Source organism: Hirundo rustica, chromosome 14 (genome assembly GCF_015227805.2).
Source record: "Hirundo rustica isolate bHirRus1 chromosome 14, bHirRus1.pri.v3, whole genome shotgun sequence".
Classification (NCBI taxonomy): domain Eukaryota; kingdom Metazoa; phylum Chordata; class Aves; order Passeriformes; family Hirundinidae; genus Hirundo; species Hirundo rustica.
Genome location: NC_053463.1, coordinates 3,539,295 through 3,567,260, shown reverse-complemented (window position 1 = coordinate 3,567,260; position 27,966 = coordinate 3,539,295). Strand labels below are relative to the sequence as shown.

The 27,966-nt window shown below is 61.6% G+C and overlaps 2 protein-coding genes across 2 annotated transcripts; one reads left to right on the top strand and one right to left on the bottom strand.

Moving 5' to 3' along the window:
• Positions 1 to 351: 351 nt before the first annotated feature.
• On the bottom strand, positions 352 to 8,101 carry RNF44 (ring finger protein 44). The gene is given in 14 exon segments (XM_040078453.2): positions 352 to 1,842; positions 2,048 to 2,147; positions 2,238 to 2,359; positions 2,502 to 2,589; positions 2,734 to 2,858; positions 2,936 to 3,097; positions 3,284 to 3,460; positions 3,635 to 3,802; positions 4,312 to 4,528; positions 4,922 to 5,102; positions 7,661 to 7,712; positions 7,714 to 7,922; positions 7,925 to 8,009; positions 8,012 to 8,101. Coding segments are annotated over 14 exon segments (1,839 nt in total). The 3' UTR covers positions 352 to 1,779.
• Positions 8,102 to 18,342: 10,241 nt separating this feature from the next.
• CDHR2 (cadherin related family member 2) lies at positions 18,343 to 27,907 on the top strand. Its single transcript, XM_040078284.1, has 32 exons — positions 18,343 to 18,434; positions 18,696 to 18,754; positions 19,119 to 19,184; positions 19,275 to 19,414; positions 19,626 to 19,679; positions 19,890 to 19,979; positions 20,575 to 20,664; positions 20,956 to 21,078; positions 21,156 to 21,299; positions 21,442 to 21,517; positions 21,713 to 21,819; positions 21,900 to 22,130; positions 22,218 to 22,373; positions 22,588 to 22,755; positions 23,024 to 23,085; positions 23,169 to 23,409; positions 23,511 to 23,747; positions 24,021 to 24,090; positions 24,178 to 24,792; positions 25,042 to 25,113; positions 25,382 to 25,431; positions 25,545 to 25,696; positions 25,880 to 25,982; positions 26,062 to 26,150; positions 26,347 to 26,421; positions 26,517 to 26,594; positions 26,675 to 26,735; positions 26,843 to 26,967; positions 27,128 to 27,241; positions 27,333 to 27,410; positions 27,514 to 27,574; positions 27,788 to 27,907. Exons 1-32 carry the CDS (start codon positions 18,343 to 18,345, stop codon positions 27,905 to 27,907), a joined length of 3,999 nt encoding a protein of 1,332 aa, XP_039934218.1.
• The last annotated feature ends 59 nt before the right edge of the window (positions 27,908 to 27,966 follow it).

Genomic DNA, 27,966 nt, shown 5'->3' with positions numbered 1-27,966 from the left:
CACACCGCTCGTCGCCCCCCCCGTGCCCGATGCGGCGACCCACCGGGGCTGGCACTGCCCTCCGGCCCTCGGCGTGGGGAACACCATCGTGCCCGCCCGTGTGCCGGGCGCGGCCCCTCACCTCGCACCCGGCCGAGCCGCCGCCGGGGGCCAGCCCCGCTGCTGCCCCCCGCCCCGCGGGGAGCCGCCCCCTCCCACCCCCGGTCCCTTGCACACGCCGCGGGCGCGGACCCCGCGGGGACGGCCCTGAAAGTCTCACGGTCCTGCTGTGGCGTTGCGGACATGTGCAGTACAGTGCATGGCAGTATCAGCTGAGCACAAAAACCCCTCTCCCCACCCCCCTCACCCCACAGCCGGCTAGACGTAGCCAAGACCACGTTCCAAGCTGGTCAGACATGCATGCATATTTGTGAACATTTACATAGGGCTGGCGTCCGCTCGGAAGCTCCCAGGCGTCAGCGACGCGCCGGGAGGGGAGGGCGGTGCTCTCACCACCACCCCTGCCACCGCCTCCCGTCACCCTCCTCGCTAATTAATCATGCAAAACAACGGCCACGCGGGATTGATGGAGCCGGGCGGCGGCGTGGCGGCTTCTCCCCCGGCCCCCGCATGGGCAGGGGGGATACGGTGGCAAGGGGACCGCTCACAGCTTCCCCCCGCACCGGCCGGGCCAAGGCCAGGGTAGCATTGAAAATACTCCACGAGGTTATGAATAAAACCTCCCCCGCTCCGGGGGCCGCAGCCCAGGCGGCCCCTCGCTGCCCACCAGCCGGGGAAACCGCGCCGTCCAGCCAGCAGGACGGGGCACGGGGCTACCTTGATTTACGTCGTGTCGGGACAGAGAAATGAGCAGGAGCCGGGGGCTGGGCAGCACGCCGGGGACACCACACGCCCAAAGCCCTAGGGACGAGGTTGGTGTCCCCTCCTCAAGCTTGGCTGCCTTGTGGGATGCCACATGGCCCGGCCCCGGGAGCTGAGCTGGCCAGGCACAGGGGAATGAACAGGGAGAGGGGCCAGGGCTCCGCCAGCACCATCCTCCCACCGGAAAAAGAGCCCAAGCAGCCGCAGCCCTCTGGGGCTCCCCGGGGCAGCTGAGGCAGGAGAGAGGCCGTGCCAGGCTGCGCACAGGAGCAGGGACAGAGGCATTCCTGCGCTGCCTTTCTGCCCCAGCCATGCCACGGCGTTGCTGGTGTCCCACCTTGGCCGCACTCCGCCAGCCACCTCCTCCTCCTCCGGCTGTCCCCGGGGCCGGGTGCCGCCGGCATCACACCCACAGCGCTCTCTCCTCTCTCCTCCCCGCGTCACGCCGAGGGGAGGAGCCGCCTGCGCGCCCCTAGGGCAAACGGCCAAGGAACCGAAAACGTGATGGAAATGAAAAGGAAAAGAAGGGGGGAAAAAAAAAACTATCATTAAAAAAAAAAATAGTGACAAAGTGAAAAACCACTAATTCCCTAGCAGAGTACAAAGACCTGGAAAGTGATGGAGCAACAACAGCGTCTTTGGAGCGCAGAGGGCACGGCCACGCACCTCCCGCCTCCAGCACAACACGATTCGGGGCCCTGGGAGCGCAGCGGGCAGGCGTCCGGCCGAGTCCGTGCCCCGGCAGGGAGGAGGAGGGCTGGCCGGGAGCCCGGACTGCTCAATGCTCACCACATCCGAGGAGAGGCTTTGGGGAGGGGGGGTAAGCGCAGGGTCAGGCCCCAGCAGCGGGCAGCGGCCCCCGCCCGAGCCCGGCGTCCTTGTCCTCTAGTGAATTGTGCGGCACAGCGCCCGCCAGCCTCAGTCCGCCTCCCGCTGCACCTCCGACGCGTCCGCCCGGCAGATCGGGCACGTGCGGTTTGCCTGCAGGCAACGAGACATGGGGCAAGTGAGCGGCACCGCCGGCAAGGCTGCAACCGCATCCCAGGAGGGGCTTATCCAGCCCTGCACAGCGCGTGGCCCCAGCTCCCAGTGCGTGCAGGGCACTGAGGCCACCCAAAAGGCAGCACCCTACACCCACAGCACCCCAAGAGGCGACCCCGCTCCCCACAGCGGGCACAGGCAGTACCTTTAACCATTTGTCGACACACTTGGCGTGGAACTCGTGGTTGCAGGGCAGGACGCGGAGAAGCTGCCGGGCCTCGAAGTCGCTGAAGCACACGACGCACCTGGGGGAAGCAGCCATGAGTACGGCCCGACTGCCGGTCACGGCCCCCGACCCCCGCCAGGCCCCCCAAGTGCACCCCGAGCTCACTCACAGGGTCTGCTCGGACTGGTGGCTCTCGGGGTTGAAGCGGTAGGACGGGAGGTGCTCGATGTCTGCTTTGGTGAGTCCCCGTGGCTTGGCCTCCCCCAGCCGCTCAGCCAAGTTCAGCAGTGCCTGGAGGGAGAGGCAGAGACCACCTCAGTTTATCTCATGTTCTCGCACAGCACCTCTCCAGGCTCTCCCCTCCCAGCAGAGCAATCAGCAAATTCCCCCAGCTCTCCCATCCTATCACTGTGGGGAAGCCAAGCTGACTCACCTCATAATTCTCCATCTCCACATCATCCACGTCCAGGTCTAAGCTGATCGTGGGCCCCACGGCTGTTGGCGACACAGGAAGCATAGAACTGGGGGGGAAGGACAGGGCAGTCAGCACGGGGCCACAGACCCCAACGTTCACCCCAGGGGCACAGCCCCCTGTGCCAACACAGTGCCACTGTGGCCCCCGTCCCCTGCCCTATGCATCTGACAATATCCCCAGCAGTACTCACAGGAAATAGGGCAGGAAGCTCGGATAGTACGGAGGAGGCGGCGGAGGGGGTGGCGGCGGGGGCAGCGCCTGCTGCAGCCGGTACCGCTGGGTGTTCAGCCGCCGGGGCATCATGTGGGGGTATGGCTGCAGGCAGAGACGGGGCACTCAGCGTCGTGCCAGCCCCACAGTGTCCCCAACCCCTCCCCAGGATGGGGACTCACCACGCCAAACGGCAGTTCTTGGTGCAGAGGGTCGTGGGGGAGGTAATGCAGCGGCACAGAGGGCGACAGCGTGGGAGCGTGGTGAGACGGAGGGTATGTGAAGCCTGCGATGGGGTGCTGCTCCCCTCGCAGGTCCACGTCATTGTCTATCCTCTGCAGAGGCTGTGGGGGAAAGAGTTAGGCTGGGAGGAGCGTCCCAAATTACACCTCCCCAACACTATGAAGACAGAGGCACCCTGGGCACACTGCCCACCACCCCCAGCTTAGACCCACAGGGGCTGCAGAAGGACAAGACCCCCAGGTGGTGGGCACATCACGCTCCCAGCCCGTCCCTCCACCCCAACTCACCATACGTGGATGCTGGGCTTGGAGAGGTACGAACTGCCCCAGGGGGGCCATGTGGGGCGGCTGGTGTGGCGGCACTGGTGGCGGGGGTGGGTGCAGGATGTAATGGTCGCTGGAGATGATGGGGGGGAATGTCTGGTAGGAGACGGGAAGTTGTTGCATGGCACATGCCTGAATCAGCTGTGGGGAGAGAAGGAGAGAAAAACAAGGATCAGATATTCCTGCCTCCTCCCCAGGGTCTCCGAAGAACCCTGTGCTCCCAGAAACTTGCACTACAGTGGGCTTGAGTACCCACACAACCTCTGGGCACTCGCAGCCCAAGCTGTCCCCAGAAGGTCCCCTGCTGTGACTCACCGGGGGTGGGAGGCAGCAGAGCGGGTAGTGCTGTCCACTGAACATCACTGAGCATGCTGGGAGCTGCTGGGTGCTGCACCCAGGGATGTGCTGGCCAGCGTGGATGGGGAAGCCTTGCGTCGTTACGGTGGTAACCGTGTAGGAGAGAGGGACAGGTCCCTGGTGCACCTAAGGACAAGGTGCCGAGAGCACAGTCAGGGTACAGCCTTGTCTGAGCTGTCCCTGTCCTTACAGGGTCATAGCAGGGTGCTGAGCACTCAGATCTGGGACAAAACAGCTGGCACACCCATCCCGCTGGTCTGGCCAGAGGAAATGGGCTGAGTGATGGCTCAGCTTGAGGGAGTTTTGGACCCTTCTTTCCTCCACATGGAAAGGCTGACACAGCCTCCAACACATCACCATGACCATGGATTATGATGACAGTTGTCACGTGAACAACCCTACAAGGGGACTGTCCCCAGCCCCTGGGAGCAGGGACCACCCCAGACATACCCAGCAGGCAAAGGGACCCCAAGATTTAAATCTCGGAGAACCAGAGCATCAGCCGGCTCAGGGCTGGGTGATCCCAGCAGCAAGCAGCCAGAGGGGACCCAGGGGCATGTCACCACTCCAGACACCAGTTCAAGGAACACCACAGGATCACACTTCGGAGTGGGATTGGGGGCTGCAGCACCTACCTGGTCATGCAGATCCACCATGAATGGGTTCTGGTGGGGTGGGTGAGCGGCTGGGTGAAGCATTCGTGGCGGCGTGCTGGGAAGAGCGTAGGCACGGGGCTCATCTACAGGGATGTGCGGCTGCTGGGGGAAGGCAGGGTGCACCTGGGGCTCATCCTGGCCCAGCAGGGTTGCCAGAGGTCGGTCGCGTCGTCCCCACTGACGCCTGGCAGAGGGGCTGTGGGGCCACCGCAGGAGAGAAACAGAGCAGGAGTGACCCCCCAGGCCAGAGGGGCACCACAGCCCCAGGCAGGATGACTACAGGAGGATCAGTGCCAGCCCAGTGCCCAGGGTGAGATGGTCAGGGCATTGTGGCAGGCCATCTCAGGCCGGACAGCTCCAGAACCAACTTCTCTGCTCACCCTGCAAAGTGCCTTCTCGGTGTTCACAGTATAAAAAGAACCCCTGCTCCCCAGGGACCCCTCATCTGGGCCAGGTGGATGCGCTTCCCTGTCAATGTCCCCCCAAGCCCCACTGGGAGCTGGTGCCTTGCCCCAGCAGGACGAGAGAACCGGCCCCACGTCCCCAAATGCCACAGGGGACAGGGCTCCACACCACCCTGCACCCGTACCTTCGCCGGAGGTGGTCGGGGCTGCTGCAGGGTCCCCCCGAGAAACGGCGCTGGGCAAAAGGGGCAGAGGGCGGCCGCCTATTCACTGCCAGTTCCCATGGTCGCATTGGTGACGTCGGGAGGCGGATGGGCACACGGGATCTCAGGCTCCAGGCAGGGCAAGACAGCAGCACCTTGAATTCTGCAAGAGGGACAGCGGGTCATGGCACTGTCCCGCCACCGCTCAGGCTGCTGCTCCATCCTCACAGGGATGGTGATGCCAACAGCTGGAGCTCTTGCTGCTCCTCCAAGAGCTGCACCCACCCCATCTGCTGGGGCTGGATATGGCCCTGAAGGGGGTTGTCCCCAACCCCCTGGTTACTGTCCCTCCCCTTCATGGCCAGAGTCACCTCCCACACACAACACAGACAGAGAGAGAGAGAGAGGCGCTTATTTTTGGCACAGAGGAAAGAAAGTGATGAAGAGCCCTGTGGCTGTGGCAGCATCCCAGCCAGCTCACCAGCCAACAGGGAGCCTGAGTATGACATGGGGAGTTTCCAGCAGGTCCCTGATGCTGCTCTGGCAGGTGCTCTTTGTTGCTGAGTTGCTGCACATCCTACTCTAGAGTGACACTGCTGCCCCAGTGATGGGCACAGGGGCTGGTGGTGGCAGCAGGGCTCATGGCCCTTCTCGGTCAGAGCTCTGCACTTCAACTCCCCACTGCAAACAGGGTGCAGCCACACATCCCCACGGAGCAGGGGACAAGTAAGGGCTATGCTGAAGCCAGGCAGGCAGCTCTGCTCCCCCAGGTGCTCCTCGTGGCAGTGGGACAGTGGGAACACTGCCCTGGCCCTGTCCTGTCTCCCCTCCTGCACCCAGCCTGACTGGTGTTCCTGCTCCAGAGTCCCTTCCCAGGACACAGCTCAGCCGCAGTGGAGCCTGGCACTGCACAGAGGAGACATCTGCATTTGGGACTGGGCTTCCCTAGACTCTTGCTTTCCCAGGTCCCAAAAAGGTCTTCCTTAGCTCCATGCGTATCCAAGACCCTCCCTGTGTACCCTTCCATAGCCCAGCTTCCTTCCTGGCCTCTACAGCACCAGGCCAGCACATGGCAGCAGCCATGGCCTTGGAACCGCAGCCCACATGCCCCTAAATCCAGCTCACTGCAGGATGGTGAGGTCCCCCCCAAAGCAGCTTCTTCAGCCCCACCTCCTTCTCAGTGCCCACGGCAAAGACACACTGGGGACAGGAAAGACCTGGGGACCTGGGGAATGCTGCTCAGCCCATCAGGGAGAAGCTGCAATGTCACTTTTAAGTAGTGGGTATCAACAACCACTGGGGCAAGTCCTGTGCCACACACAAATCTCTTTTTAACCTCACCCTCATCTCCACGCTACTGTGGAAGCTGAAAGCAAATTTCTCTCTTTGTTTTGGTAGGAAAATGAAGAAAAGCAAAAGCCACAGGCTGAGCACCCCCCAGAACCTGTCTGTGACTGTCACCAGGGAAGGGGGTGTGCCTGAACAGGAGGTTCCTTCCACAGAGAATTTATTCTGCCCACCTCAAAGCTCTGCCCAGTGCAATATGCCCCTGAGTGGGCTGGGGGCCAGAATGCAGCAACGATCCAGGTTTAGCCCCACTCTGAAGAACACCTCTCTGAGGTGTTACTGCTTCCAGTTCCACATCCTCACTCTCGAGCACACGTGGTGCCAAGGCCCTGTGTGATCCAGCGGGCACCTTCCAGACCAGGCACCGCAGCGCTGGGCTTGGGGATGGGCAGCGCATAAACAGAGGAACACGGGAGCCATACAGGGGCTTGCCTGTTCCTGGGACCTCCAGAGCGGGGGCTGCCGAAACCCCAGGACAGCATCCCGAGGCAAGACGGCACCCCCGACTTGTGGGACAGTGCTGGCCCGGCCCTCGTCCTGTCACAGCCAGCACCCATAAGGTCCCACCCGCCTGTCCCAAGCGGGCAGACACGGCTCCTTCCGCACCCGTGTGTGGAAGCCAGCGGCCACGCCGAGCAGGGTGACCGTGACCCCGCGGAGGCCACCGCAGCTCCAAAACGAAGGGGATCGCGATCCCGCAGCTCTTCGGAGGGGCGGGGGGAGGCGGCTCCCGAGCCCCGCCGAGAACAAAGTTAGCAGCGCGCCAGCGCTCACGCCCGGTGCCATCTGCTCGGGCAGAGCCGGGTTCCGGGGCTGCCGGGGGAGCCGCCCGCCCCGGGGGTCCTGCTACCCCGCTGCCGGCTCCGTCCCGACACCCCGAGCTCTCCCGTAGCCCTCTTCCCACCGTTCCCACCCGAGCGCCGCCAGCTCCCCCGGGAGCGGGGTCACCGCTGGCCCCGCCGCACCGGCAGCCCCTTCTGAAGGCCGACCTCGACCCCATAACCCTATCCTCATCCCCGAGCCGAACCCGACCCTGGGTGTCCGGGACGGCGGCGCACGGCGGGGCAAGCAGCACATCCCGGAGCGCACCGACGGAGCGCCCCACCGAGCGGCACCCCGGGGAGGCACCGCGGCCACCGGCACCCCGGAGCGCACCCCAGCCCGCGCCCCGCGCCGCGGAGCCCTGCCGGTGCCGGTGCGGAACTGTGGCTTTAAGAGCGGCCGCTCCGGGGCCATGTGCTCGGCGCCAAACAAAAGCAATAACAAAGGCGGCCGCCGGACCCCGCCGCCGCCGCCCGGGGCAGGTGCCTTCGGGGGTTCGGGGGGCGGCCCCCGCCCCCGCCCCTCTCCCGCCCCCCCCCGGCCCGCACGTACCTGCACCGATGGCCTGGGCCGCCGCTCCGGTGCTGCTGCGGCGCCCCCGCCCCCTCCCTCCCGCCGCTCTTTGTTCGCCGACGCCGGGCCCGGGCCTGCCCCCCCCCCCCCGCCGGCCCGCCGCCGGCCCTCCCTTCCCTCCCTCCCGCCCGCCTCCCGCCGGGCCGGCCCCCTCCCCGCCGCCGCTGTTTCCGGTGCCTCTTTGTTTTCCGCGGCGCGGAGCGGCCGCGGCGGGCCGGGGTGCGCGGTGGTGGGGGTGTGCCTGTCCCTTTAAGAACCGGCGGGACGCACCGGACCGAGTCACAGCGCCCGGGGGCACCGGGGGCGCGCGCGGCTGGCGCGGGGGGGAATGAGGGGGGCGGCCGGGGGCACCGGGGGGGGCGGGGGGGGCGCGGCGCGCGCGCGTCCCACGTGACCAGGCGTGTCACGGTCCGCAGCCATCTTGGAGCGCGGGGCCGCCACGCGGGGCAGCGACCCCCGCCCGGGACCACCGAGATGGGCCCAGAACGGGGGGCGGCACCGGGCACCCACCGCCCTTCTCAAGCGGCACCACCCCCCCCCCGGTACCGCTACCGGCCGCCGTGCCCCGCTGGAACAGGCCTTCAGGCTGGTGGCACCGTACCTGCGGCTGTGCCCCCGCATCACTCCCGGGTCCCTGCTCACCCAGCTGGAAGCTCCGTGAGCCCGGTGGGCCGCGGGAACGGCAGCCCCGTGTGCCCGGGAGTCGGCGTGCTTCTGTGCTGGTGGGCAGGAAAACCCGGGGGTGGGGGGAAGCAGGGGCTCGGCTCCCCGCCACCTTCCGCGCTCGGACGGGAGCACGGAGGAGCTACTCCCCTCCCGTTCAGCGCATCGAGCCCTTTGCCCGCACCGACAGCTCTCGCAGGGCGTCTGTAGCCAGTTCAAACTTTTATGCACCAGAAAAGCCCCTTTTGCTTCAGAAAAGCCTCCTGTTCTCTCACATTAATTAAGCAAGAAGCAGGAGCTACTCGGACCATCTCCTGCACGCCTGCAGCTCACCTGAGCGAGTCACCCGGCTGGTGGCTAACGCTGGGCACGGAGAAGCAGAACCACCAGCTCCCCGGGAGCTGCACACCAAGAGGCCGAGCCCCGTGTATCCCAGCAGCACCGCTCAGGCACGGATCAGTGAAATCCCCGTGCTCGGGACAGCGCATCGCAGCAGCTTCGCTGAGCGCCAGATGCTGCATCCGAGCCAAATTTCCCCCGGTTACAACGCACAGTTAGAAATTCCCAGGTAGGCGAGCGAGCCAGCCGGCAGCCCTGATGTAATGCCTATAAACCAGCCCTCCCCTGACAGCTGGGCTTTAAAGTGCTAACAACCAAAAGGGAGCTAATTAATTTGTAGCATTCACCCCTTTCAAAGAAAACCTCAGATCGACGATTTAGCAATTCAGTAGCTCATTGCTGCGATGAGCAGTCGGATTCAGCTTTGCCCGATTCCAGCCCTGTGCCCAGGTCCATTCATGCCCCTTGCAAGGCGCTCACCTCTTCACCCCACATCCAAGGGTGCAGGAGGAGCTACACCAGGCTCAGGGATCCTCCAGGACACCGAGTATTCTGGGGCAAGATGCCTCTACTGTGATTGTCAGTAGCACCACAGTCAACTGCTTCTGTCCCCATAGCAGGGGACACACGGGACAGGAAGGCAGCACAGCAGGGCAGACCTATGATGGTGTCAGAGCCACGCACTCAGGCAAGAACTCCAGCAGGAAGAGCCGAAGGATTGAATCAGCCCAAACCTGAACAACCACCCTCCAGCTCTGTTCCACTATAGCCTCTTTGCTTCAGGAGCTGGGGACTACAGGGTAGAGAAGGAAAACAGCACTCTGTCCTTTGACCTTGCCATTGTTTGTGGGCAGAGGCAGCACTGCACCTTCACAAGGCTGCCAGGACACGGTCTGATCCTGGGCAGAGCACCGGCAGCAGACAGAGGCCACAGATGGTGGATATCTGTGCAGATACTCCCTCCAGACCTGCTCCAGCATCACCAGCTCCCCTGCGAGCAGCAGCTATCGATGTCCTCAGGACGGCATCAGGAGAAGCCATCGATGGAACACAGCTTACACGCTGCTCACGCTCCCTGCCCAGCCAGGCTGGATCATTCCCCTGGCACAGCCACACAGCTGTGCCCAGTGAAGATGGGGCACCACACATCCAGCCACAGGATCAGAGCTTGTGGCAACAGCTCTGCCCACATTCAGGGACATAGCCCTGCACACAGACACCAACACTGCCCCAAGTACAGAGCTCTGCCTGAAAAGCCATGTGAGGAGCCCAAACGATGCTACAGCAAGGCTGGTCAGCACTTCTGGGCCAGGACAAGGGATCCCAGTCCAGCCACACAGACCTGTGACACCCTGGGACAGCCTGTAAGCCGCAGAAAGCCCTCTGCCTGCAGAGGCTGCTCAGGCTGAACCTGGCTGCTCTACAGCCGACAGGTGGCCCATCCTTTCCTTCAGGATAGCCAGGGGCCAGCAGGATGAAGTCTCCCTGAGCCCAGGCTCTTTAAGAGACCATCTGCTGCCACAGACAGGCCACCTCCCTTGCCCCATATATGGGTCAGGTCTGACACAGGATTAGCCAGGGTGATCCAGCGGTGAGAGCACATCTCCCACTGGAGGCCTGGTCTGCACTGTGTTCTCCCCGACACTCAGCCACTCAGCGTGTCAATGCTTCAACTCCACATTCTCCTGGGCCCCTCACACAAGTCCAGGGAGAGAAAGAGGCCCCACATCCTTCTCTTTTCTCCCCAGGGCCTAGAAAAAAAACATGAAGAAACCGGCACCAAAAACACAGCTCTCAGACTGCAGGGAGGGAGGAGCAGCAGGAGTGTCCCTACCCTATCCAAGGCCCAACACAAGCACCAGAGGAGGACACGGGACACCCCAACATCAGCAGGGCGAAGCGCTTCTCCACCATGGAGACGGGGGAGCAAGGAGCTCCTTCCCTGCTCCACACACCCGGTGGAGCTGAGTTCACTGGCAGTGGAGGCAGGACGCCTCCGCCGCGATCACACACCACCCACTCCCACCCCCGGGCTGACAGCACTCCCATCAAACGCCTCCAGCCACACACACGTGGAGGATGCTGACATGAGGAGCGAGTAGCTGCACAGGCAGCGGAACTGATAACGCCCAGTTTCCTGTCGATCTCTCCCACGTGGATTCTCTGATGTCTAATAGCATGGCTGAGCTGCACTGCAGAGGGAGAACTAGCAGCACCTTCCCCCCCAAGAGCTGGAGCCTGTAGCAATCCAAGACCTCAGAAGCAGCATCCACACCTGACACTTACCCACTTACCCCAGCTGACACCATCCAGCTAGTTCAAAGCAGAGTGAACACTCACAAATAAACGCTAAGCTTGCAACAAGCCTTCATTTCCTTAGGACAGGGTAAATAATCTGCAGAGATCTCCACCTTCCTTCGTTTGCCCTAGAAACACCAGCACAACCTGAATAGCATGACCAGAAAGCTGCAGGTGCAGCAGCTGGGTCCAGCTTGGCCACCTCTGTAGCTCAGCAGCATCACGGAATGGGTTGTGTCCTCCTCTCTCCTGGGTGGCCTCTTCTCCCCTGAACAGAAGAACACTGAACTACACACACCTCTGTGTGCGCAGGCATCTTGCAGGAGCCACTTCCACAGCTCAGTTGCACATGGGTGGGAGGAAAAGAGCAAATGTCACCATGTCCATCCTCAACCTGCTGCCTGGGTAGCTTCCTTGGTCCTTCCTTTCCTCCCTGCTACAAGACACTGCACTTCAGGACTCCATCATTCTCTGCCCTTCACTTTTAGTTCTCATTTCAGACAGCCCTTTCCTGAAACAGACCCAATCTCTCCTGGGGCAGAGCCAGCTCAGGGAGGAGAGATCACCCCTCTTTCCCTTTCCCACACAGCATCCCTGGAGTCCCCAGCTCATCTGTCACCTTTCCACAAGCATCTCTCTGAGTGCAGCCCGCTCTCTACATGCTGTGGACAGTGTTAATGGCATCTGTCAAGTGAGCAGCCAAGGGCAGGAGGGGCCAGGCTCCAGACACCTTCCCCACTGCTCTCCAATGCACTCGGGCAGAGCAGCTCCTGCAAAGGGATACAGGCAGAGCCAGGAGCTGGTGGATGGCGAAGAGCAGTTACCACTCAGCAAAATGAAGCGTCTCTTGAAAGCACTAGTGACAGTCAGGAAGTTGGGCTGGGTGGTTTGTTTTGCATTTTAAGAAGCCTGCAGGGACACCGACAACCTGCAATGATCATTTTCAGGAAGGAGCTCAGAGAAACTCATGATTTTCAGTAACCATTTACCCTCCTTTGTCCTTGATTAAAAATTTGCCAAGAGGCTGCTTACAACATGCACCAAAACAGGGAGTGACCACTACCCTAAGTGCAAAGGAGGTTTGCTGCAATATGTCCCTGTACATCACTCAGAGAACCCCACACCAGTGCCCGAGGTTGGTTTTAAGAGCAAAAACATGACTTTCAAGCTGACAGCCCCCACGCACAAAGCACAACTGTGCGGTGACAAGAGAGCAGCCTGGGGCACAGGAGCTGCCTGACCTCTGCTACAGCTCTCAATGGCTGATTTTTATTGTTCACTGCTTTCCCAAAGCACAGGCATGGAGAGAAAACCAACTAAGACACTTAGCTCAAAATGCAAACGCAGCTAGGGAGCCCCACCAGCACAGCAGGGAAAAGACAACCTGCCGGAGGGGACCGCGCCTCAGCATTGCCAGGCTTGGGGGAAGAAGGACCAGAACATGAGTCCTCCCTTCCCAGGGGCAACAGCAAGAGATTCAAGAGATTGCAGAGGCCTGGATCACCAAGACACAGGCTCATCCGAGAGAAAGCAGCTCCTAACACACGGTACTGCAAAGCCAGTCCTCTGCTCTGCCCGGCTGAGCCTAAAACCTTCATCCTGCTTTCCAGGGTAGCCAAGGAAGACCCAGAACTACAGCTCTGCAGCCAGTGAGAGCAGGTCTCCAGGGACCAGCCTGCAGCTGGAAAATAATATTCCCAAGGCCTGCAACGAGCGCTGCTTGCTGGGGACACTGCTCAACCTCACTCTCTGCTATGCACACAGCAAAATGTGGAGCCCTCCCAAACCACCCCACTCCAGAAAACCCAGACATGCCACACTGGACATGGTCTGCTTGTGCTCTCCAGGAAAGAGCTTCTGCCCTGAAACACTGAGGACTTGCAGGTGCAAGGGTGGAGGAAAGTATAAGCACCATGGCGCAGCTCTGCTGCCCAGAGTCAGCAGGCTGGCTTCTCCCAACTCCCTTGTGAGCTGACAGCACAAATCCACACTGCTCCCCTCTGGAACTGACCTGTCTCAGGGAGCCACGCAACATCCTCGTGCAGCTCCATGACGGCAGAGCTCAGGGCTTGGCTCTCCCAAGTTCCTGCATCAATGTCAGAGAGCTCTGGGAGAGCAGCACCAGCAGCTTCCTTGGACACATCAGACTGGCACTCTGCGGGCTGTGCCTGCATGGTGGGTACACAAACCCCTTGGCCGGCCAATTATGCATACACAGCAGGTAACAAACCATGTCTCTCCAGACTGGTCCAAGCAGGGAGCTAAGGGATGGTGGGAAAATGCTGTGCTCTGGCTCCTCAATAAAGAGGTGAAAACCCCAAAAGCATCCAGAAGCCAGGCTTTTCTGCCGAAAACCAGCACCGTGCCGCCTGCCACCACCAGGTCCCCAGCCATGCCCTGCGGCCAGCCACATGTGACAGCGGAGTGGATGCACACAGGAGGAGTGGCTGCAGTGACAGCGTTACAGCTTGTGTCCAACACACAGCTGAGCCCAGCAAATCCCAGCGCTCTGCAGCTCTCCTTTACAAACTCCACACACTGCGCAGGTACATGGGCGTCAGGGAGAGCTCAGTGCCCACAGCCCCAGGAAAATGACACCAAGAGGGAGACTGCCCAGTTAGGGGCTCCGGAACTCTCTGATGTCCACCAGCACAAGGACTGGCCCACACCAAGCCCCAGGGACCAAGGAGAGCTGTTCTTACACCAGAGCCCCGAGCCAGCCTCTCTGCTATTTCAGCACATATACTCCCAGCAGGAAGCAGGGACACCCAGCAGGATAAGCAGGACTTCACCCTGTCTAACTCTGCTCTGAGTGACTTCACATCATTGCCCACTCTGCCCTGGGTGGCAGGACTTCACCAGTTCTGCAGACAACCTGCGAGAAAAGTGCTGCGAGCTGAAGCCCAGCCCTTACCTGCCAGCTGTTATTTCATTCCTTTAACAGGTCCATAAACCAAGGATAATTAAATCTCTCCTAAACTCTCTTCCATTTAAAATAAAAATCTATAGTCCCTATTTCATTAGCTGGCTCTAGGTTTTACAGCTTGATCAATTCCCCTCACAGGGCCCTGGTCCCGGACAGGCAGATGCAAACACACAGCTTCCATTGTGTAGATCAATGGGATTCGCAAAGTCTCCTACCCCGCTCCTTGTTCCTCACTCACCAAAGGGAGCCACACAGCACAGCAGGTAGGGACAGTGTGTTTCACTGCTCAGGGGAACACCACTGCCATGTGTGGCCTCAGAGGTTGGAGTTAGAGCCTGGCAAGAACAGAGGCAGCAGCAACGCTCTCTCTCCAGTGTAGGGCCCCAAGAGCGTAGCCATGACCCTAAAGGCGAAGCAGCCCAGCATGCAAGCACGGTGACAAATCCCTGTTTGCTCCACAATGAAGAGGGACAAAGCTCAGCTCCCACAGCTGACAGCTGGAGTCAGAGCCCACAAGCACCAGCTGGGAACCAAGAGCAGCCACCACCTCTCTGACCTCTGTGCACACAAAGCGGAAGAGACTCGTCACTGAGACCCAGGCACACAGGCTCAGTGTTTCCTGCCCTTTCCAGCCCTCTGCTGCCGCCCTGCCACACAACACCTTCCCCCTGCCAGCCTGCCAGGCCAGTAGGCTCCAGATGGCTCTCGCCACCCCTGCAAGCCTCTCCCTCCGCTGCAGCGGGAGCTTCCAGAGCCTGGCAGCAAATGGAGGGACCACAGCAGCAAGCCAGAGCTGCACCGAGAGCCCCCAGGCAGAGCCCATGGAGTGGACATCAGAGTGCTGGGCAGCCCTTGGCCTGGGCCAGCACCCAAGTGCCCCTCAGCACTTATCACATCATTTCCATCTGTTCCAGGTGCATGTCCCTTCCTCCCTCCCACCTTTGCTCAGATAGAAAGCAGCAAGTTGCCACAGTCTGAGTCCTGTCAGTGCCAGGATACACCATGGTGGCAGCCACAGAGGGAAGGTCCAACGACCCCGGCTCTAGTGAGCTCTGCCCTGGCCACACAATGCCAGAGATGGACAGACCACACCACCAGGGCCCAAATCCTGATCTGTACTCAAACCAGTTTGATATCCCCTTGCAAGGGGATATCATGACAGACTTCTGGGACACAAAACAGCCACTACTTGGAGAGTGCCCAGCTCCGAGCAAGGCTAGGGGAACAAAGCTTTGCCATCCCACCAAGACTCCTTGCATGCCTGCAAGCAGGGAGGTGAGACTGGAGCCTACCAAACACACATAGGTGTCTCCTGCCTCACCTCCCATGCCAACACCTGCCCTGTCTCCACTGGCACCGTGTGCCAATGCAGGGGGAAACAGAGGGGCCACAGTCACACCCACTGCTCAAGGGGTGTGACACCAGCCGGCCAGCCCCAGAGCAGACACCCAAAGGTGACAAACAAAGGCGCCCAGCAGGCACTCTGCATTAGCAGTATTTTTAGACACCACTATGGAGCCGGCCTTATTATTTTCATTGCAACGTGCATAATTACCCACCATGCACCGCAGTGACATCAGACGCAGCCGGCTCTCCTCCGACAGCTGCTCCTCCTCCCGGGGCTCCTGCCTGGCCCCGGGGACCCACCTGCCCTGCCCGGCTCGGCCCTCCGCATCTCCCCGGGGCACAAGACCCCACCTCGAAGGGGTCCTCGAGGTCCTGGGGTGTCAGAGCCGACATGGGCGCAGGTGACAGAGGGACAGAGCAAGGCACTGGCACAGGACAGCAAGAAGGGAAGCCGCAGGGATGGTCTCTGGAGCTGCAGGCACACACAGCCAGTTGTGCTGGAGCACGGGGTCGGTGCAGAGCTGGTGGACAAGGTACCAGCACAAAGCAGAGCCGCACTCCTGGGAAGAGGGGTTGTCCCCAGACGGAGGAACAGCACCTGCCTAGCCACGGAGCTCAACTGCCCAGGAGAGCACAACCTGCAGCGCATCCCAGCTGCCCACAACGCGGTCCCACACGTCCTCCGTGAGGCAGGGCTGCCACGGGCCCCACACACAGCCCACGCTGCCAGCACAGATCCCGGCGGGCCGGTGGCACGGCTTGTGCCACTGCCACCACCCCGGGTGCCACTACCCCCACCCCGTCACTTCGGGCTCATTTGTTTCCTACCTCCTCCCTAGAGACAACTTTCCGAAGAGTTTCACCACTTCCTCTCCTGTCCCCTGTCCCACACCGGGGCTCGCCCCGAGCTGGCACAGTTTACCGGGTCCGGGGGAACGGCGGACGGGACACCGCGAGGTGCCAAGCCGGACGAGGACACAGCACCGGCCTCAGCAGAAGCCCCTGCCTCCTGCCTAGCTGGGGTCGAGGGAGACCCCAAGAAGGGGCTCCGGCCGGGGCAGGCTCGGACAGCCCCCACGGGCAGCAGCGCCCCGGCTCTCTCCCCGCTGCCCCCCTTGTCCCCGCGAGGCTCCCCCAGCAGCGGGGGCTCCTCCCACCGCCCTGCGGCTGCACCGGGCCTGGCTGCGCTTTACCGCCGCTTCCCCGAACCCAAATGCCCCGGCGCCCGCCACCTCCGCCCGCGCCGGCCATCCGCCCCCTCCGCGCACCGAGCCCGGCCCGGCCGCCCCCGCCGCACCGGGCCGCGCTCGCTCCTCCGCCCGCCGCACCGGGCCCCGCGGCCCTGCATCCGCCCCATCGCTCTGGGCCCTGCCCGCCGCCCTCCCCGTCCCGCTGTCCCGGGGATGCCCTCCCCTTTCCCCCAGCCCCGGGCCCTGCCCGCCGCCTCCCGCTGCTGCCCCGGCCCTGCCCCGCGCAGCCCGGGCCTGCGGCCGCCGCCGCGCCCCGTACCTCCGGGAGGAGCGCCCCCGGCGCTCGGTGCCGTGCCCCGGCGCTGCCCGCCGCTCAGCCCGCTCGCATGGCGCGGCGGCCGGGCCCGCCGGGCTCCGTGTCCGTCCCGGTGCCGGTGCCAGTCCCGGTGCCGCTCCCGCTCCGGCCTCAGCCCCGCCTCATGGCGCCCCCGCGCCCGCCGCGCCGATGGAACCGGCCGCGCCGCGCTGCTCTCCCCCCAGCGCCGCGCTGATGGGCGCGCCCGCCGCCCCCTGCCGTAATGCGTCCAAGAACGGCGCCGCCAAACTGCGCAGCGGAGAAATTTGGCCGTAATGCTCCGAGTGGCAGCGCAGTTAGCGCCGCCCGGGACTGAGCTGGGGATGATCACAGGAATTAGAGAATTGCAGAATCAGTTAGACTGGAAAAGGTCTCTGGGATCATGCAGCCCAACCTATGACCCAACACCACCATGCCAACCTGACCATGGCACTAAGTGCCACATCCAGGCTTTCCTTAAACACCTCCAGGGACGGTGACTCCACCACCTCCCTGGGCAGCCCATTCCAATGCCTGGCAAATCTTTCCGTGAAGAAATTCTTCCTGATGTCCAACATAAACCTTCACTAACTGCCTGGGGGAAGAGGTCGATTCCCACCTGGCTACAGCTTCCTTTCAGGAAGCTGTGGATGTCTCAGGACAGTCCTGGGAGGTGTGGAGGTGCCTCAGGACAGCCAGGGGCAGTTTACAGAACAGTGACAAGCACCAGCCCCAGGAGTCTCGGGGGAGGCACCCTGGGACAGCCCTGGGGAAGCTCCGGGGGTAACCCAGGCAGCTCATGGGGTGTCTGTGAGGATGTCCTGGAGCAGCCTTTGCAGGAGCTGGGGTGGTCCTGGACCAGTTCAGGAGAGGTTTGCTAAGGGGTGGCCACAGTCTGTCCCCTGTAGCCCCTTCTCTGGGGGTTCTCTGACCCAGGTGTAGGGTGAGATGGGAACCTCAGAGCAGGCTGAGTGTCTGGGGAGACTCCAGAGTTTCTCCAGTATCCAGACCCTGTGGTTTTCCCAGGGAATAGGGCCACAGATGCGGGGGTACAACAGGCTGGCCATGCCCCCCTCACTGCCACCTCCCAGCCCTTTTCTGCCTGAGCAGAGCTGGACAATCCACCCTTGTCCCTGACGGGTCTGAAGTAGGTCAGGGAGGCCGGGCCAAGCCCCTGGGGAGGGGAGTGGGTGGCAGGGGGTGCAGAGGGCCCCAGGCACCCGCCCCAGTGGCCACATCACAAGGTTGGTGCCCACCCCCTGTCCTGGTAGGACCCCAGTGTCCCCAGCCCAGGGGATGCAAGGCATGTCCCTAACCCCTCTTTGATCTCCTGGGGTGTTTTGGGATCCCTCTGTATCCCTGCAGGCTCCACACCCCTTCTGGGAGCAGGGGTCCCATGGATGCAGGTTGGGGTGGCTGAATCCTGAGGGACAGCACCCAGTACGGAGACCTGGGTACGTGGTTTTGGGGAGTGAGCCTGGAGCTGAGCTGGGTGGGAGCTGTGGGATGAGCACAGGGAATACGGAAGACAGGAGAATGATTTCTCACCATTTAATTGCGGTTAATGATTGATGAACATGTTTACTGCAGGAGGCAAAGGTCTGGCAGTGCCAAGATGCAAGTGCAGAGGCAGCATCCCCAGGGACACAGCCACAGGTAAGGGATGTCAGCCCCTACCCCAGCCCCTGAGGGCACCTTGCTCCATGGGGGGAGGTGGGGGTGTCTGTCAGCTGTGGAGCTGCCCACAGGCCCTGGCACAAGGAGGGAGACGCTGTGGTCGTGCCGTGGGTCGCTCTTGGACTTGGAAAGGCCCTGTCCCCACCAGCACCTCTCCTGCCCCGGTGGCTGCTCCCCAGGAGGGATTTGGGGGGCAGGCCTCGGTCTCTCAGGTGTTTGTTCTCTGGTGTGTGTCCACAGGCATCCTGGCAGGATGGCATGGCACTCTTTGGTGCTGCTCCCCTTCCTCCTGGCAGCAGGTAAGGACTCCTCTTGGCATCTGGCATGGGAGGGTGGGAGGTGTTGGAGCTGCTTTCAATCCTCAATACCCTTTCTCAATTCCTGGGGGAAACTGCAACCCCAAAACAGCTGCCTACCCCACTGGAGAGCCAGGGCAGGGCAGGGCTGAACAGCAGGGCAGGCACGGGGGCTGCAGCTGGAAGAGAAGTGCGGTCTGGAGGTGTGGGATGAGCACAAGGACGAGAGGGCTGGGGATTCTCCTGCCTCCCAGGGAGACCCAAACCAGGGCTGGGAGCTGGGGCTGGAGCTGAGGAGGTGCTGCCAGATGTGGGTGTGCCAGCAGAGCCCGGCACAGGGACGGTGCTCAGCTCCTCTTCCCTGCAGTTTCAGGCAACACAGTCCCCATCTTCAACATGACCATCTTCTATGTGCCTGAGGACCTGGAACTGGGTGAGTAGAGCGGTCTCGAGAAGGGCCTGGGGTGTCAGAGGAGTGGCTGTGGGGCTCCCGGGCAGGGGGTCACACTGTCTGTGCCCACAGGCCAGTTTGCTTTCCAGCTGGTGGCTTATGACCTAGACAACGACCCTCTCACCTACCAGATCAGAGGAATAGATGCCTTCTACTTCTCTGCCAATTCCAAATCAGGCAGAGTGACACTGAGGAACTCCCTGGACCGTGAGGTGTGAGCAGAGGATGGGGTCCCTGCCTGGTCAGATGTACCTCCCTGGGGGTCTGGGGCTATGGGGATGGAGGGCAGAACTTGTGGGTCACTCCCTGGGCCCAAAATCCAGCTCCCAGAGAGAGAGCTGTACTCACAGAGGTTGGGGCTCAGCCATCCAAGAACTGAACTCCACCTTGGCCCTGACCAAGTCCTGCCTTGTGTCCCCTCAGCTGAAGGCCAAGCTCACCATCACCGTTGGAGTGTCTGATGGTGTGAATAATGAGGTGAGTGCTGGGGCGAGGGCTGGGTGGCTGCAGGGGGAAGGAGCCCCCATGGACAGGTCCATGGACAAGGCTCAGTGGGAAGGCAATTTGAAGCGAGTGGGTGATGTTGGCTGGCTGGCCAGGGTGGGCATGGGGTGCCAGAACTGCACCCAGCTCTGCTGGCCACCCTCTCCTACACACCTATCCTCTGCCCTCTCTGACAAACTGTAGGTCTCCCAAAAAGTTACCATCATCGTGGAGGACCGTAATGACAACGCCCCGGTCTTCCAGCACCTGCCATATAACGCTGTCATCCCCGAGGTACCTTTCTGAGAGCTCCCTGCCCCCGCGGGCAGCAGCACAGGGGTGCTGGGTGGCTCCCGTGGCATGGGTGTGCCAGCAGTGGGACAACAACAAGCTGGCAACTGTCTGACCCCACACCTGACTGTGTGGTGACAGTGTGCCTGGGGGTGGGGTTATTGATGGTGCAGCCAGCGCCTGGGAGCGTTCTGTGCCAGGGCAATTCCCGATGGGAGCCTCTGTGTCACCCTGAGATACTGAAATGCGGCTGGGACTCTGCCCTTGCAATGAGTTTCTGTTCAGGGTGTGCCTGTCAGCCCAGGACAGCGTGACGCTGGATCAAGGTGTAGATGGGGTGTGGGGCTGAGTCTGACCCCCATCCAGCAACTCCAGGGCTGGGGTGTAGCCTCTGCTCCCCAGGGGCTGCAGGGAGGGTAGAGAGGAGGGTCAGCCTGTGCCCGGCCTGAGCAGGGGCAGCAGCTCATCCCTGTGTGTCCCATGGCACTGGGCAGTACCTGCAGCCCTGCAGGGCCTGAACGTGCCAGGGCAGGGCTGGCAGGGTCCAGGCCCAGCATCACCCCCCTGCTCTGCCACCACCACCCCCCTGTGTGCCCAGAACGAGAGTCTGCACAGCATCATCTACACCGTGTTTGCCAACGACAGCGACACGGGGAACGCCTCCAAAGTCAGCTACGGAATCGAGGAGGTGAGCACAGAGCGTTCTGGAGTAGGTCATACCACAACCAAACCCCACCCCTGGGCCACCCCTGAGGTGCTGAGGTGCTGGGGGACGGGGCCGGGGCACACCCATATCCCTGGGGGTGCAGGGAGGTTTTGGGTCAGGACCCAATGGGTGCGAGGTGCTAAACAGTTTCAGGCTGGTGGTTGGGGGTCCCCATGGGCCAAGCCTGGCAGAAGGATGGGGATTGAGCCCCCGTCTCTGCTGGGACACCTCTGCTCCCTGCCTTGGTGACACAGGCTGATGTGTCCTGCTCAGGTGATCCCAGACAACATGAAGAATCTCCAGCTCTTCTACATCCTGCCCAACGGGAGTGTGGTGCTCAATGGTTCCCTGGACTACGCCAAGAACACTTTCTACCAGATCAAGATCCTCGCCCAGGTGGGGACCGTCCGGGCTGGGGGTGCAGGGCTGCCAGGTAAGGGAGCTGTGGGACTGACAGGTGCTCTGCTCCTCAGGATGGCGGGGGATGGCTGCACAACAATTGGACCATCCAGAAGAGCTCCACTTACTTGTCCCTGACCATTAAGGACATGCCCAACCTGAACCCACGGTTCCTCAATGAGCCCTACTCAGGCTCTGTGCCTGAGAACTGCGATCTGGTCAGGAGCCTGCCTGCCCCAGCGTCATGTCCCTGCCCCTGGCCCTCCCTGGGGACTCTGATGCCCCAAAGTGTCTGGGCCACCAGGCCTGTGGGCAGCTGGAGATGTCGTAGGTCCTGTCCTGATGGCCATGTCCCCACAGGGTACCACTGTGCTGACTGTCACTGCCATGGACCAAGACACAGGGGTGAATGATGAAATCTTCTACATCATCACCAGTGAGTGATGGGGAAGAACAGGTCAGGCAGGGGATGACACCGTGGGATGAGCAGGAGAGGTGGTCAAGCAGCAAGGGGTACCCTGGAAACTGGTTCTGGGCATCCAGGCTCTGCCAGCCTGACCTGCTGGCAGAGAGAGGCCAGGCCTGCCTTTCCCAGTGACTGCCACTGGTTCCTGCTGTCCTCTTGTCCTAGATGCCAGTGTTCCTTTTGTTATCAATAACATAACGGGCACCATCACTGTGAGTAAGCCCCTGGACCGCGAGCAGCTGCCGAGCGAGGAAGTGCTGCTGCAAGTCACGGTGAGTAGGAGGCAGCAAGGGGAACCCCATCCTCTTCCTCTCCCTGGGCCTCTCCAACCTGCCCCTCTCCCCCTGCCCAGGCACGTGAGAAGCACCTGGATATCCACGGCAAGGTGGCCCAGACCAGCACCCTGGTGACAGTCTTGGTGACTGATGTCAATGACAACAAGCCCCAGTTCTACAACTGCTCCCTGTCCAGCTGCAACTTCTCTGCCAGTGCTCAGAACAACTTCACAGGCAGCATCGTAGAGCACTCCTCCTCCAGACTGCCCGTGTCCAACCTCAGCATCGTTGCCCACGACCCAGATAAGGCAGGAGCCTGTCCATGGTGCTGGGTTGTGGTGCCGGTGTCTGTCCTGGCTGCACCACTCACCCTCGCTCTTGTCCCTCTCCGGCAGGGCATTAACAGCAGTTTTGAGCTGAGCCTGCAGGGCCCAAATGCCGACGCCTTCACTGTGTTCCCCAGGACGATTGCGGGCACAGGGGAAGTCCAGATCCTGGTGCAAAACTCAACCTTAGTGGACTACGAGATAAGCCATGTCATGGTGGTGCAGGTGGGACTTTTAGGGGTGGCCTGCTCTGTGGAGGCAGTTCCTGCTCCCTGCGTGCATGGGGACACAGCCCTTCTCTTGCAGAGTTCAGGAGCTAAAGCAGAGCAGGGCTCTGCCCCAGCAGTTAGTTTGGTGCAGAGGAGCTGGGCTGGAGTGTGACAGGTCACTCTAATGTCTGGGGACTCATGTGAGACACCGTCCCTTTTCAATCCCGCAGATCATTGCTAATGACACGGGGAACCCTACAGACTGCTGCTCCACGGCCACCGTGACCATTGACCTCATTGACAGCAATGACCACATCCCTGAGTTCCCCCAGAGCACCTACAACCTGAGTGTGATGGAGAACAGCCCCGATGGCACCGTCATCTCCCCAAACATCACGGTCAGGCACTGAGCAGGGAGTGGGCACAACTAATATCCCCAAGCAGGGCACTGGGCACACCTAGCACTTCTGGTACAGCTTGTGCTGAGGGTATCGATCGCTTCATACACACAGGAAGGACTCAGGGCCAGTGGGTACTCAAGGGTGGGACCCCTTGCCTATCAGGGCCACATTTTTGGGGTGCCCACCGCCAACAGCCACTGCCCCAGACTCATCACTGCTCTGAGGGCTGAAACAGATTGACCAGATGGTTCCTTCTGTCTTTTAGGCCTACGATCCAGACAGCGGTGTCCTGGGCCAGATCACCTACCAGCTGCTCCCGGAGACCATGTATGTACGGCCAGAGCCAGCCACAAGCAGGGCATCACCCTGGAGAGAGGACTCCAGGCCTGAAGGCTCTGTGTCTGCCACAGCCGTGAAATCTTCATGGTGAACGCCACAACCGGGGCACTGCTGGTGCATAACGGGAGCTTGCTGGACCGGGAGACTCGCTCCATCTACTACGCCAACCTCCAGGCCAAGGATGGGGGCAACCTGGTGGGCACCACGGTGCTGGAGATCACCGTGCTGGATGCCAATGACATGGCGCCCGTCGTCATTGGCTCCTACTTCATCTCGGTGGAAGAGGGGCAGAATGTTAGTACGCGGATCCAGGTATGTACCAACAGACATGGGGAGGTTGGCAGGGCTGTCAGAGGGGAGGGACTGTCCCCAAGGTGCCCAACAGCCTTGTTGCAAATGCTGACCTTTTTCAGGCCATTGACAACGACGAGCCTGACAGCCTCAACAGCAAACTGGGCTTCAAGATCTTGCCAGGGCCGTTCAGCAACAACTTTACCATCAATGCAGACACAGGTGAGATGCACAGCACGGAGCCGCTGGACCGTGAGGCCTTGGAAGATGAGAGCGGACAGATGGTGGTGACAGTGATGGTGTACGACCACGGAGAGCCACCGCTGAACACCACGGTGAACGTCACCATCACCGTGGGGGTGAGCCCTGGGCGCAAGCAGGGACGTGCTGGGGCAGGCTGGGGCTTGGAACTGGGATGGATGGGCAGGGTGGGGATGTGGAATCCCTGGCTGTGGCAGAGGTGTCTCCAGGCTTTCTGTGGGGGCAGAGCGAATAGTTGTTGCAGGGAGGCAGGAGAGGGCTTGTGTAGCTCCTGCCTCTGGGCAGGCAGGTGCCCACACTCCTGTCCCCAGCTGGCTGTGGGGAATCCTGTTTCCTCGAAGGGCTACAGCCATGGGCTTTGTCTCCTGCAGGACCTGAATGACAACATTCCTGTGTTCCTCAACAAGTCCTATGAGTTCTCAGTCTTTGAAGACTCTCCAGGTAGAAATTGCATGGCCAGGCTTGTGGGACCAGCAGCGGCCCTGAGTCAGTGCCCGCTGCCCACTCAGTGTCTGTCTCCCTCTGCAGGGTCCTTAGTGGGTGAGGTGAATGCCACAGATGCCGACCGGACAGAGATCAATTCCCGCATTTCATTCCGACTTGAAAGAGGCAGTGGCTCCAGCAACTTCTTAATCCGCTCAACCCGCCTGGGGCCAGGGAATTACAGTGGGCAGCTGTCCGTAGACCCTGACATGTCCCTGGACTATGACACGCTGCAGCAGAAGTTCTTCACCCTGACAGTGCTGGCAGAGAACACTGCTGCAGACAATGCAGGGGACAAGGCCAGCGTCCCAGTGACAGTCCACATCCTGGATGTCAATGACGAGTCCCCCACCATCCTGCCAGGCTCACTGCGGGACGTGTCGGTGGCCGAGAACGGGACACAGAGGGGTGTGATCCGCACACTGGACGCCTTCGACCCCGACACCAACCACTCGCTGGTCTTCGAGCAGCTGGCGGTCGCCTGCTTCAAGGGGGACAGCGGTGCTGAGGACGTGTGCAGGCACTGGATCGTGCTGGAACCCAACGGTGAGGTGCGGGTGAACAGCTTGGACATCGACTACGAGGTGTGCGACAGGGTGCTGCTCACACTGCGGGTGGAGGACCTGTACACTGAGAAGGGCAACTGCTACAGCCAGAACGGTACGGCCCCCACCGCCCGCTGCTTCCACCGCCACTGGGCACGGCAGGTGCTGGGACCTGCCTCTCCCACCTCCTGCAAGAAGCTGTGGGCAGCAGGGCGGGAGCTGGGTGGTTTGGCTCAGAGGGAGGGTGCCCCCACATATTTTGACCTGAGCTTTTTGGGAGGACAGAGCTCCCCCAGGAAGCAGAGGATGGTGTTGCAGGGTTTCTCTGTTGGTGATCAGAGCTCTGCTTTCGGGACATTTGCAGAAACCCTGAGGATCATCATTGTTGACGTGAATGACAACATGCCAGTCTTCGAGGCCATCTCAGAGACTTTTGGTGAGCAGCTGGGGTTGGCACATCATGTGGGCTCCTCGCTGCACCCACCAATGCCCTGCCACATTCACCAGCAGTGATGACCTTCCCCGAGCCCAGGGCAGAGCTGAGCAGTGGGGGAGCCAGGCTGGGGCTACTCAGCACTTTCCATGAAGGCTGTGGGGCCAAGGGCAGCAGTGGGTGCTCGGAACCCTGGGCTGTGTGGGTGTGGGGTCTGCAGCAAGTCTGGATGCTCACCAGCATGACTGCACCATCCATCTGTTCCTGGCAGTGGTTGTCCCTGAAGTCTCCCCTGTGGACCTGCAAGTGGCTACTGTGAAGGTGAGGAGCTGCCTGCCTGTATCTGTCAGTCCGTGGAGCACTGTTCACTTGTCCCCACCGTGGGCAGGCAGGGCCATTCCCACCTCTGCTCCTGCCACGCTCTGTCCCTGCAGGCCACAGATGCTGACTCAGGGCTGGGGGGAACCATCACCTTCTCCATCATCAGCGTGGTGTTTGTGGAGGAAAACGGGGTCATTCGGCCCTTCGGGAACCTCTTCAGGGTGTCGACAACGCTCAACAAGGGCACTTACATCGGGAGCATCCAGTGAGGCCATGGGTCTGGGCAGGGGTGGGGGGGATGCAGCTCAGCTCCTGCCTGCTGCAGGGTCAGTATGGGCTGGAAAGGGGATAAAGCCTTTCTGGAGTCCTGCCACAGAGGTAGGATGGAGCTTGAGGTATATCAGGGAACATCCCGGGCAGTGCTGTGGGATCACTGCTGTCCTCACAGGGTGGCCAGCAACCTTGATGAATCACTGAAGGGGCAGTACCAGGTGACGGTGGAGGCGAGGGATGGTGAGGAGCCGGTGCACAGAGTACAGACCGTGCTGAATGTGAGTGCCACCCCCAAGGCCCATCCCGGGAGGCCACGCGCCCGGCCCAGCTCCGCTCACCCCTGCTCCCCACACGCAGATCTTCACGGTGGATCAGAGCTACCGCATTCGGCTCCAGTTCCTGTCAACGGTGGAAGAAGTCCAGAGTAACTCGGAAAATATTAAATTGTAAGGGGTGCTGGGCCGGGGCTGGGGGTGCACGGCTGGACTCCGGTGTCTCTCAGCTTCATGGACTGGGAATGGGGTGGGCCAGGCCGGTCCCCACCAGACGAGGGGGTTTCAGGGGTTTCAGGGGGTCCATCCTGTGCCCGTGAGCAGAAAAGCAGGATGTCCAGCCCAGCTCCCCCCTCTCTCTTCTTCCTAGGGCCCTGACCACCGTGACCAAGGCAGCGGTCTACGTGGTGGGCATCCGAAGCACGGAGGACACCCGTGACACCCAGTGAGTGCCAGTGGGGAAGGAGACATGGTGGTGGCATCAGGGCACCATGCCCTGCACCCCAGCACCACGCTCCCCCCATCTCTCTGATTCTGCAGCGTGGATGCCAAGTCAGTGATGGAGGCCTACTTCGTGTACAGCAATGGCACTGCCCTGGACGTCAATGACCTGAGCACGTGAGAGCTGGGGCTGTGCACGGGCACTGCCATGTGCTGGAACCAGCCCAGCTGCTCACACCTCCGCCTTTCCTTGGCAGACTCATACAGTCCAACCCGGTGGGCTTGGCTGAGCTGGTGAATCTGGGCCTGGCTGTCATTGTGAGTAGGGCCAGGCAAGGGGCACGGGGAGAGGCAACAACTCCCCTTGGGGCTGGCTGGGGGGTTCCACTGGCTGGAACTGTGCCCTCACTCCTGCTCTGTGCCAGGGCCCCGGGGAGGTGACAAAGCCCACCAAGGAGATAGAGCTGATTGGCATTATCGCAGGATTGGCAGCATTCCTGCTCATCTTCATACTCATCATGACCCTGGTTTTGGTACTCACCACCAGGAGGTACCTCACTGCCTGCACCCCCTGCTACCGACCCCCACTGCCCCCATCCTCACCAGCACCCCCAGACCCACCCCTATCCTCCAACCTGCTTCTGCCCACCCCATCCCACAGCCCAGCTCCTCCCTGCCCCTCTCACCCACCCCATCCCTGGGCTTTGCAGCTACAAGAGGAAGCTGAATGCCATGAAGGCTCTGAAGGTGGCCACGACATTCAACCCTGCCACAGCACAGCAGGGAGCTGGCATCCCCGGGACCAACCAGTACAACGCTGAGGGGTGAGTGAGGGGCTCCCTGCAGCAGGTGGGAGAGACCAGGCTTGTCCCCACATCCAGGGGTTGCACTTACCTCCCACCCATCCCTGACCAGGGCCAACCCCATGCTGAACCACCCGCTCGATCCCTCCCACGACCTGGGCTTCCACGAGGACTCCATCTCTGTGACCAGGTGAGCTCTGTGGGCAGGTCCCAAAGGCCACAGGCTGTCACCTCATTCCTCACTTCTCCAGTGCCTGGGTCCTTTTCTACCTCCTACCCTCCATTCTCCACAGCATGAATTCCCTGGATGAAAATACAGTAAATGCACCAGCAGATGACAACTTCAAGGTCGAGGTAAGCGTGCAAAGAGCTGCCAGTGCTCGGCAGCTGGGAGTTCTGACAGAGCACCCTGCATCCTCTTCTCTCTGCTGTGGTCCCCAGGGCCTCATGGACCCCTTGTGTCCTTTACCCTGCACCCCTCAACAGCCCTTAGCTCCTGGGAAGGACAAGTGTCCCTGCCCTACATCTTTGTCCCCGTCCCTTCTTGACCACGCTCTCCTCCTGCAGCAGGTCAAAATGCAGCCAACAGATCCCACGGACAAGGAGGTGCTGGTGGCTGCCCTGAACCTGAAGGAGCCCACCAAAACAGCATACCTCAACACCACCTTCACCACCACGGACTTGTGAGCGGGCTCACGGGGTGCAGCGGGGCCAGAGCAGGACTCGGGCAGCTGCTTCGGTGTTGA